General features: G+C 32.9%; 1 protein-coding gene across 1 annotated transcript; it reads right to left on the reverse strand.

Moving 5' to 3' along the window:
* Positions 1 to 4,522: 4,522 nt before the first annotated feature.
* Positions 4,523 to 7,093, reverse strand: LOC134272236 (carboxypeptidase B-like; the record flags this gene model as incomplete). The annotated part of the gene is made up of 5 exons (XM_062754486.1): positions 6,973 to 7,093; positions 6,606 to 6,735; positions 6,131 to 6,232; positions 5,617 to 5,724; positions 4,523 to 4,633 (listed from the first exon to the last, which is right to left on the reverse strand). Coding segments are annotated over exons 1-5 (525 nt in total), but the record flags the coding sequence as incomplete, so codon positions are not given.
* Positions 7,094 to 11,331: the final 4,238 nt, after the last annotated feature.

Genomic DNA, 11,331 nt, shown 5'->3' on the forward strand with positions numbered 1-11,331 from the left:
AGAGTAAAACACTGTCTGGTGTTGGAAGGTAATAAAATATAAAACAGATTAATACACTGTCTGATGTGCGGAGGTCTAAATGAAATGTTGTAAAATATAAAGCAGAGTAAAACACTCTGGTGATGGAAGGTAATAAAATATAAAACAGATTAATACACTGTCTAATGTGCGGAGGTCTAAGTGAAATGTTGTAAAATATAAAGCAGAGTAAAACACTGTCTGGTGATGGAAGGTAATGAAATATAAAACAGATTAATACACTGTCTGATGTGCGGAGGTCTAAGTGAAATGTTGTAAAATATAAAGCAGAGTAAAACACTGTCTGGTGATGGAAGGTAATGAAATATAAAACAGATTAATACACTGTCTGATGTGCGGAGGTCTAAGTGAAATGTTGTAAAATGAAAAGCAGAGTAAAACACTGTCTGGTGATGGAAGGTAATAAAATATAAAACAAATTAATACACTGTCTGATGTGCGGAGGTCTAAGTGAATTGTTGTAACATTTAAAGCAGTTAGACTTCCCATTCCTCTCGTTCACTACTGCCTCTTAGACTAACGTGATGTTTCCTTTACTACACTCAGAGAAATGATCGTTGTTAGGGCGGTTACCCTTGGTCGCGCTTGGATACATGATTAAGTTACCCCGATCTTCTCCAGGTACGCAAATATATCCACTATCATGCCGAAAAGAAATAACATAAGTTTACTTTTCTCTAACTAACGAAATTAAAAATATAACATATGAATTATCTATTCAAAGATAAATAAACATGCATCATGCTGTGCAAATGTTAATCATAATTAATAGAATATATTTTAAACAAATATTAATTAATTTGACCAGGTAAAAGAAATGTTTGAATGAATAGTGAATAAAGACCTAAACTTGATATAATTCACACGTATTGATTAAAAGACAAATATGTATGTTTCAAAGCCTTATATGACGTTCATAAAGCCTTTTCTATCGTACATAATTATATTTGTATCAAATTATTTTCAACTGTGTGTCAACAAATGTCGTCTATGGTTAGGAATATGGAAGTGAAATAATGTATCAGGCAGCCAAAGTTGTGGGCGAACTAGAGGTATGAGACAAGCAGTTGAACACGGCGGACGTATTTATAATGGCCTACTTACAAGACATCCAAAGTTGTGTCTCACTTCGTAAGGGAACGTCTAGTGTGACATGATTCTATTGTGCAAATCTTTCCTTCCTCTGTTCTAAAATCATGGTGAATACATTAATCTATTAAAGAGGAAACTTCCGGTTTTTTTTACATCCTGTATATTTCTTGGTCTCTGGGTCATTATCAAAAATACACACATTTTTGCGTCTGTGTCAATTTGAACGGAAAAAAAACATGTTTGAGGCGAAATTTAACAGTATCATAAGGCTTTAGAAACGAAATTCTTTTATTTTTAAATACATTCATTTATAATTTTATTGCTTTAAGTAATATAAACTATTTTATAACAAGATATGAGTTACTTCATGCTGTCAATGCATTCTGTCAATTGTCTTTAGCCTACAACAACTTAAAAATAATATTTTCTAATTCATTTATCTAACCTTTGGAAAATATCATAGAATGTGTCTTTCTAAAAACTGTTTCAGCAATTTTTTTTCCAACTCAGTTTTATTTATTTGACTTTAATGTACGAATAAGAAGGGGTAGATTTTTATTTTGGGGGAAAGCGAGATAACTCTATTAATATTTTCCGACTCCTTGACCAGAAGAGATGAGTTCCCAAGTTATTAATTTTTCCATTGCCATATGTGTGTCATCTTCTTCTATCCTCTTCAGGTGATATTATATTATTTACAGTTTATTACGTCTTTTATCTGTATGCTCGGTTCCTGTTTTGTATTGTTTTATGGACTTTGATATTGAATACGTTCGTTATCTCCATATCCTTCTTCCTTACATTCTTCCCTACAGTTTATTACGTCTTTAATCTATAGAACGAGATTGAAGTTTATGTTAGGAACATGTTGTGACTCGATATGAGAATACTAAATGTATGAATTAGTGTTACAGAAGGGGAACGTTACATTCAATGTTTTGTAAAAAAAAAAATTACTGGTCCCTAATATTTTTTTGTTAAGTCGTGTTAGTGTGGATGTGGGACAGTGAAGTGAGGAATTTGTTTGATTTATACCAAATCAAATAAAAAATAGTTCATATTATATTGTCTTAACTTTTTATCAGTAATTAAGAATAATTAATTATAAAGATCAAAAACAATTTATATGCAGCAATAACATGTCAGTAAAAAAAAGTTCAGCAGGAGTTTAACTATATTTTAAACTTTCCCTGGGTTGATATTGATTTTTGGAGAGAGAGAATGAGAGATAGAGAGAGAGGGAGAGAGAGATGAACGGAATGGAAGATAGTGGGCACCTGCAGTTAGCGAATAACTTAATCTTGTGAAAAAAAAATGTTAATGAAACCTAAATCAAATAAATAATGATTACGAGTATAAATTGATCAAATAGCCAAAGAAATTTGCATCATTCAAAAAACTTACACATTATTATAAATCCTTTTTAAGTATACTAGATATTTTTTTTTTCATGTAACGTGTGTTTATGGGGGGGGGGGGGTATACATGTATGCTAGAGGGTTCGAAATAAATATTTTTGAGCACTGGTTCGACGGACTAATGACTTCCAATTTTTACTACTTCGTAAAATATTTTACTAGACAAGTCCGCCTTCTGTCTTATTATAATGTTAATATCATAACACCCCCTACGCCTATCTACTTTAATGAGATAAAATTAAATTTCTGCACATATAATAAAATTAATTCCAATTCACCGATACAGGTGTAGAAACAGGGGAAAATGGAAGGTTTGAAACATGTAATATTTTTGTTTAAATTGAATCATGATTAAAAAATACTTAAGGATCAAGTTTAAAAACTAAATCGTGAGCTAACCCCCACCCTCATCCCGACAATGTGAATAAACCTATCACTTGTCAAGTAATTTAAAGTGTCAATACTGTTTGTATCTTTGAGAGAGATAGAGAAAGAGAGAGAGAGAAAAAAAATATTAGAGATAAATGATGCTACTGCTTATATTAATCTCACCGCTGACCTAGTAAATATAAATATTTTCCGTAAGATTACTGTAATTGCTAGTACATGAATTTTTATTACAAGTTTGATGAATATTTATTAGTCTCGGACTTACAGACATTGGGTACTTATTTCATAATGAACCCTGCATAATGTTTTAAGTGACAAAATTAACAAGGCATAGTACAAGTTTATATATGGAACACTACATTGTTCAATAGGGGTACTCCCGTATGAGCAAATGAAACCGGAAATCCTAAACAGGGGTATCTAATTATATGACTTGTACAGATCTCCGAGAACATTAAGAAACTGAATTAACTATCAGTAATTATTCAATATTTAGAAGATTTTCAACAAGAGACATCTGTTTTGTTTGTGAAAAGAATTTTTTAAATTAATACAACTTTCCGATCGTGAAAGCAGGGGGGGGGGGGGTAACTCTACATTAAAATCAGATATCTGTCTGCAAAGAAATAAATGGATTAAAACTAACTTGATGAATAATTAATTTTAATTCTTTAACTGAACAGAGATAGATATATTCAACACATAAATTTTAAACTTGATTTATACATAGTTAATTTCAAATCATATTCTGAATTATTTTACAGATATCAATAATATTTAGATTAAAAAAAATAATAGCTGCCTGGGATTTTTTCATCAAAAAATAAAATAAGACTGTTTTTAAATACAAAGTATATCACACAGTCATTTTCACACCACTGCAGCCTCCCCGAGAGCGAGAACAATAGGGACAGTATTTATCAGTAAATGTCAGCACTTGTCTAAGTTTTTCAGCAGGGACAGTAAGCGGGTCAGTAATTGTCTAAGTTTTTCAGCACCGACTAAGATTGTCAGCACTTTTCTAAGTTTATCAGTACCGGCAGTAAAAAAGTTAGTAATTGTCTACGTTTTACAGTAACGACAGCACATTGTCAGTAATTTTCTAAGTTTGTCAGTAAAAAATGGGAATGTCAGTACGTTTCTGACTTAGTAGTGTACACACCGACCAGACTGTCGGCTCCGTGTCTTTCTCCATAGTCGATCCTAGAAAAATACAATTAGTAAGAAAATGTCATGAAATACAGTGCATATAATTAGTGTTTATAAACAGAGTCTCTCATTCATTGCCATTGTAACAAACATTATGATAGCATTTCTATTACGCGCTTTCATACATCATATGAGATTGCATTTCTTCGGCTACAAATATATTAATATTTAACCCGTTGATCTTGACCTCTGAGTATAATTTTTTTTTTTCAAAAATTTTAACAAACATTAACCTTAGCCATAACTATTGACTTAATCAATTTTTGTAGAAAATAATGCTAAAAAGACTTTCATGTATAGTCAAGTTTTTATTTTTAATTATGAATCTAGTTTTTTTTAATTGTCTGAATGGTTTTGTTAATAATGATACACACCGTAGTGTGGCTGTACTCGTAACCATCAGGGTTGGCGGAGGGGATGATGTGCCAATCAAACTCGTCCATTAACCGAGTCACGTCAGAATCTGACCCATACTCTGTCAACAACTGAAAAGAAGAGAGAGAGGATAAAGCAAGGGTTGGCGGAGGGGATGATGTACCAATCAAACTCGTCCATTAACCGAGTCACGTCAGAATCTGACCCATAATCTGTCAATAACTGAAAAGAAGAGGAAGGATGAATCAACCTAATCACCCAAAGAATCCGACCCGTCGTCTGTCAACAACTGAAAACTATAGACTCTGTGAGCAATGAGCTCACTATATGATACCCCCGCCTCCCATATGGTTATAATGGCAACGTCCATGTTTTGCTGTTGCCGGGAAACCCAAAGTATGTGTCGGATCAAAAAGTAAAATAGAAAGTGCACAATTGCTATATGTAATAAAGATTATGTGAAAGTTTCATCAAATTTCACTCAGTGGTATCAGAGGAGTTGCCGATAAGATGTGGGTACCTCAAAGCGTAACAGACAGGCGGACGGACGAAGAGACAGACGGACGTACATATCGAGTACAGCATACTTTTCAAGAGAGGGGTATAATAAGAGATAGGATAAATTAACTGTGTCATCCCCAGAATACGACAAGTACTGTGTCAACAACTAAAATTAAGAGAAAGGAAAAAAAAGCAACCGTGTCATCCCCAAAACATTGCACAAATATTTCTTAAACTGTGTAAAAGAGGGCGGAAGAAATGAAAAATTACTTAGCCCTGTAACATTAATATATTTGTGCATTGTGTAAATGGTGGCATTCTCTAAACGTATTACATTTGGCTGTGTATATTTTTGTAGCGTTATTGATGGAAAGCAATATTTGCTAATTCAAATACAACGCTAAATGTCTCGCACGTATATCTATAGAGAAGAACATTAAGATACGCACTAAATCAAATCAACGCTAACTTGTTCAAAATTCAATTTTCGCCAAACATAGAACGCGCTAAATATAATACATTTACAGTATACATTGTTTATTCTGTAAATGTCGGCATATACCTTGTTAATTGTGTAAATGGCGGCATATACCTTGTTTATTGTGTAAATAGCGGTTGCGGGTGCAATCCATTCTCTAGCATGGATCCCAGCCTCGATCCAAATCACTGGCTTAGCCCTCCCTTCATCGTTTTTGCCAAGCTGAAATTTGAATTCTCGTTAATCAGGATTAAAGTCATGGTATTGACAATCCATTATTTTATAGCATTAAAATATCACGTGGAATTTTGGAAGTAGAATGAAAGAAATTTTTTGTCAACTCGAAATGTACTGAAAAGGTGGAATTTCATCAAGGATATATTTTGGTATTATTATATGCACTGGTTCTGAGATCGATGAAAACTAACATTACTTACAATTTATTCCGCATCGATAGTTCTATTATTTCTAAATTTAACAAACTGCTGACATTATTTTTCACAAGAAATATTTTGGGATAAGTAGCTCATTTTATATTTAAATTAATTGTCCACTTAAACGGTACTCAACCACGCGATTTATTCCAATGTTTTAAGAAATTAGGTTTTTTACTAGACTCATTATATACCTTAATGATCTTCATGTCTCTACCCTCGTGCGACATTCCCAGGGATTCCACTTTAGCGAGTGTAGGGTATTGTAACGCCATGCTGGTAAGCCAGCTGTCGATCTAAGCAAGCAATTCAAAAAAAAAAAAAATAAATAAACCCTAAAGAAGAAACCCTCTCTGTAAATTCGGGTTACTCTTTCTTCTTACTTTATATATAAAAATGAAATAAAAACAACGGTGAAAAATGTTTCATTAAATTAATATACATCTGTCATATATCCAGTTCTTCTTCCTTCACTAGTTAATATGCCATACACGAATAACAAATGAATATTATGCATATTTATGTGTTTCTAACATGTGTGGCGCTCAAAGTAACCCAAAGTTATAATGTACATTAAAAGTCTAAAAGAGATAAAAGCAACTATATCGATTCAGACATATTGACATAAATAAGGCATTGTGTCTTTTGTTACGTTATAAAGTTGTCTACCTCGGAATGTCTTGCAAATTTTCCCACGATATCCTGGTTTTTGGTATGACTGAATGACGTCATAATGGTGCCTGTTGAGTCAATGACGTAATCAGGATTCTGCATGGATGCTTGCTCTTGGTCAATTACACTAAAGAATAATTAAAATTATTGATGGCTTTAAAACATATGAAATATCTACGATTTTACGATTTTTGACACAATGAATGCATCCAAGCTTTTTTCTTCATTGAACAATTCAAATGTTTTAGACAAAACTCATCCAAACGTAGAAAAAATAGCGAGACAAAATTTTGACTTTTTTTCGAACGAGAAATTATTCAAAGTGATTGCCCTGACGAGGCATCAAAAATTGTGTAATTCATACCTTTGTAAATCATGGACTAAAATGATTGGCTGTAGGTCAACACGCGACAACTTCTTTGTGACGTAATTGTACATTTTAATTGGCACGTGAATTTCTACATCAGTGTTTAAATGCGGTCTCTTCCAAAAGTCCATCTGAAATAAGGAAGTTTTGGTTATTTAGAAACTTTGAAGTAAAATAAAAATCAAACAAATCATTTACTTAGCCTGGAGGTATTCTAGTTCATTTTTAAAAATTCATATGAAATGTTTCTAATTTTAAGGTGGTAAATAAAGAAAAAGATTGTTATAAAAGGAAAGGGTATTTGCCAGTTTGAAGACGGGGGCTCAACCCGGACATAAATATTATAAAAAAGAAAATTGTCAGAATGGTCAAGAAATTGTAAGCACTAGGATTGATATTGACTCTGAAAGATAATCATAATCTGAATATAAAGAGGAAAATCAGGATCATACCTTGAGAGTCGGATTGTCCTGGAGTCTTTCTAAAGCTCGCACCTGAACATGAACTAGTGGTGGGGTGAACACGAATCAACTTATCTCTGAAATTCATACAATATGGCATACTAACTCACTTCGTTATAATATCACCTGGTCATTAGTTGTGGGGTGAACACGAATCAATTTATCTCTAAAATTCATACTATATGACATAACAACTCACAAAGTTATAATCTCACCTGGTCATTCCCTACCCTTAACCCCTCCCCCACACACATTCTATTAAGAAGAAATAAATATTCTTAAAGCAAAGAATGTTTTAAGATTGGAAACTAATCAACCATTACAAAAAAGACTCCAGTGTTGATGAAGAAAACGATGAAGGAAAAAAACGAAAAAGATTGACAAATTAATTCAACATGCAGCCGCTGAAGGTTGACAACTTTATTCAACATGTAGCCACCAAAGATTGACAACTTAATTCAACATGCAGCCACTGAAAGTTGAGAACTTTATTCAACATGCAGCTATTGAAGATTGAAAACCTAATTTAACATATAGTCATCTAAGGTTGACAACTTAATTCAACATGTATCCATTGAAGGTTGACAACTTAATTCAACTTACATTTATTGAAGATTGACAACTTAATTCAACATGAAGCCATTGAAGATTGACAACGTAATTCAACATGCCGCCATTGAATGTTGACAACTTAATTCAACATGCCGCCATTGAAGGTTGACAATTTAATTCAACATGTATCCACTGAAGATTGACAACTTAATTCAACATGTATCCACTGAAGATTGATAACTTAATTCAACATGCAGGCACTTAAGGTTGAAAACTTAATTCAACATGCAGCCACTTAAGATTGACAACTTAATTCAACATGCAGCCATTGAAGATTAAAAACCTAATTTAACATGCAGTCATTTAAGGTTGACAACTTAATTCTACATGCATTCATTGAATGTTGACAACTTAATTCAACTTACATTCATTGAAAGTTGACAACTTTATTCAACATGAAGCCATTGAAGGTTGACAACTTAATACAATATGTAGCCATTGAAGATTGACAACTTAATTCAACATGTATCCACTGAAGATTGATAACTTAATTTAACATGTATCCACTGAAGATTGACAACTTCATTCAACATGTGGCCACTAAAGGTTGAAAACTTAATTCAACATGCAGCCACTTAAGATTGACAACTTAATTCAACATGCAGCCATTTAAGATTGAAAACCTAATTTAACATGCAGCCACTGAATGTTAAAAACTTAATTCAACATGTAGCCACTGAAGGTTGACAACTTAATTTAACATGTAGCCACTGAAGGTTGACAACTTAATTCAACATGTAGCCACAGAAGGTTGACGACTAAATTCAACATGCATCCCCTATAGGTTGACAACTTAATTCAACATGCAGCCACTGAGGATTGACAACTTAAAACGACATGTAGCTACTGAAGGTTGACAACTTAAATCATCATGTAGCCACTGAAGGTTGACAACTTAATTCAACATGAAGCCATTGAAGGTTGACAACTTAAATAAACATGCAACCACTGAAGGTTGACAACTTAATTCAACATGCAGCTATTAAAGATTGAAAACCTTATTTAACATGCAATCATTGAAGGTTGACAACTTAATTCAACATGTAGCCACTGAAGGTTGACAACTTAATTCAACATGCAGCCATTGAAAATTGAGAACTTAATTCAACATGCAGCCATTGAAGGTTGACAACTTAATTCAACATGCAGCCATTGAAGATTGACAACTTAATTCAACATGCAGCCATTGAAGATTGACAACTTAATTCAACATGCAGCCATTGAAGATTGACACCTTAATTCAACATGTAGCAACGGAAAGTTGACAACTTAATTCAACATGTAGCCACTGAAGGTTGACAACTTAATTCAACATGCAGCCATTGAAGGTTGATAACTTAATACAACATGCAGCCATTGAAGGTTGACAACTTAATTCACATGCAGGCATTGAAGGTTGACAACTTAATTCAACATGCAGCCATTGAAGGTTGACAACTTAATTCAACATGAAGCCATTGAAGGTTGACAACTTAATTCAACATGCAGCCATTGACGATTGACAACTTAATTCAACATGCAGCCATTGAAGCTGCTCACTCCTCCATAACACCTTATCCCACCACTGATGTTTTGGAGGTCCGTGTTTGCTCTGCTCCCATTTTGTATTGTTTTATGGACTTTGAGATTGAATACTGTTCGTTATCTCCATATCCGTCCTCTCTCTTTTACAAAAAACTTAATGAAGTGCAATGGTTTAAATTCGTTTATTTTCTGATGTTTTGAATGAAAAAAAAATATAAGAAATAATTTTCTACTTTATACACAACAATTCCCCACGACAAATTAATATCCAGGCTTTTTGATATCATTGACAGCTGCTTCTTAAAAATGGAAATAAAAATGGAACTCGTAAAATTACTTACCTCGTAATTGATCATTTGCAGAATTATTTTTTTAAAACAGATTCTGATTGCACACATTAGTTCTCTGAAGTTGACATCAAGAAGATGCTTTAGTTTCTGATTGACAATATCAATGGGGTTTTTGGAGACCAGGTATTCCAACAATCTATTGGAATTTTCATAGGTACAAATTGCGCTCCGTTATTAGCAGACTTATTTTTATATTCATATGAAGCAAAATTTATGCAAAATCTTATGTGTGAAAAGAAGAAAACACTTGCTGTTGCCTTCAACTTGACATTTAGATATATCCATCACGTATTGTCAATTAACATTGGTTATTTCCATTCCTACGTCGATACGATATATCCTGGTGAGCTTGAGATAAAAGATACCATAGAGTCCGACACTTCTGTTTCATACTTGGATATTTTACTTGAAAAAAGACATAATCTAATAAACAAGCTCTATGATAATCGTGACGACTCTAACTTTTCTATCGTCAAATTCCCTTACTTATGCAGCAATATACCAGCGTCATCTGTATACGGAATATATATATCTCATTGATTCGAAACGCAAGAGCATGCTCTACGTATGAACAATTTCTAAAACAAAGTAAATTATTGACAAGCAAATTGATGAAACAAGAATATCAACAGTCTCGTTTAAAGTCATCATTTCGTAAGTTCTATGGTCGATACAATACCTTGTCAGCAAATACAATTTATCATTGAGTCAAATGTCGACTGACTTTTTCATTCCAGTTTTTAGTCCATTATTTATACACTGAATTGACGACGGATTTTTTCCGTTATTTCCTGATCATGACAATGAGCACACGGCGGGTGTTCACTCCTCCATGGCACTTGATCCCACCTCTGATGTTTCGGAGGTCCGTGTTTACTCTGCTCTTATTTTGTATTGTTTTATGGACTTTGAGATTGAATACTGTTTGTTATCTCCATATCCTTTTTCATGAAATCGAACTGAATTTTTTCTGCATGAACAAGGACATCCTACATCCTTAAAGTTGATATTTTACTTTCCATTTTTCCTTTTCAACACAAAAACACATTTAAATATATAAAAAAAAACAACCCTAACTTTACCCTTGTAGTGCTCAATTTTTAGCATAAGATCAATCTTTAGCATTTCATTTCATATACGTTAAAACGTGTTTTTTTCACAAATCAATAGTAGCTCTTCCTGGAATTCTTATTCATCCATCTTTACATTTAATAGTACTCTGTGGGATTTTAACTCTACCCCATATACTTAGATATACTTCATTGTATTTAAAATATTTTTTCATACTTCATTGTATATATACACCATTTTTACATGCAGATAGTAACTCTTTTTGAATAGTTTTTTTGTCACTTACAGATAGTAGCTATTTTTTTTCATTTATTTTTTTTATATTCAGGTTTACTTAC

This window comes from Saccostrea cucullata, unplaced genomic scaffold, assembly GCF_032062105.1.
Source record: "Saccostrea cucullata isolate Sc308-1 unplaced genomic scaffold, CSIRO_AGI_Scuc_v1 ctg8298, whole genome shotgun sequence".
Taxonomy (NCBI): Eukaryota; Metazoa; Mollusca; class Bivalvia; order Ostreida; family Ostreidae; genus Saccostrea; species Saccostrea cuccullata.